Source organism: Penaeus monodon, chromosome 23 (assembly GCF_015228065.2).
Source record: "Penaeus monodon isolate SGIC_2016 chromosome 23, NSTDA_Pmon_1, whole genome shotgun sequence".
Taxonomy (NCBI): Eukaryota; Metazoa; Arthropoda; class Malacostraca; order Decapoda; family Penaeidae; genus Penaeus; species Penaeus monodon.
In genome coordinates, this window is record NC_051408.1 from 38280436 (window position 1) to 38280800 (window position 365).

The following is a 365-nucleotide window of genomic DNA, read 5'->3' on the forward strand; positions in this document are numbered from 1 at the left end:
CAGACTCATGGAAAGAGCATGAAATATTAGCAATAGGCCATGGTTATGTTAAAGGAAAAGTCAGTACAGTCTTTTAGATGCTGCATAACTTATGCTGCTGATTCATAGTTGCTTTTCATCACCTTTGCAGGCGTTGACCCGACAATTGTGCAAGTCAAATTGGTACAGACTGGTTCGAAATCGGGGAGAAAGGAATGCTGGATGAGGTCACTACCCCGCTCCATACACACGCACGATGTCAGAGCTATGGCGCTAACGTCAAATGGGAAACTGTATTCGGGAGGTAAGTGCGGTTGTAAAGTTTCAAGAATGTCGTTGGTGGTGTTTTGTTTTCATATATCCTTTTAATGTCCTTGGTTCTTTGC

The 365-nt window shown here is 43.0% G+C and overlaps 1 protein-coding gene across 1 annotated transcript in view; it reads left to right on the forward strand.

Annotated features, from left to right (window-relative positions):
• LOC119588001 (U3 small nucleolar RNA-associated protein 4 homolog) overlaps window positions 1-365 on the forward strand; it is a gene marked incomplete at its 3' end in the record, with an annotated part of 8988 nt that overhangs the window by 6384 nt on the left and 2239 nt on the right. Inside the window, 1 exon segment of the mRNA XM_037936720.1 lies at window positions 131-283. Within this exon segment, the coding sequence (XP_037792648.1) occupies window positions 131-283 (153 nt within the window).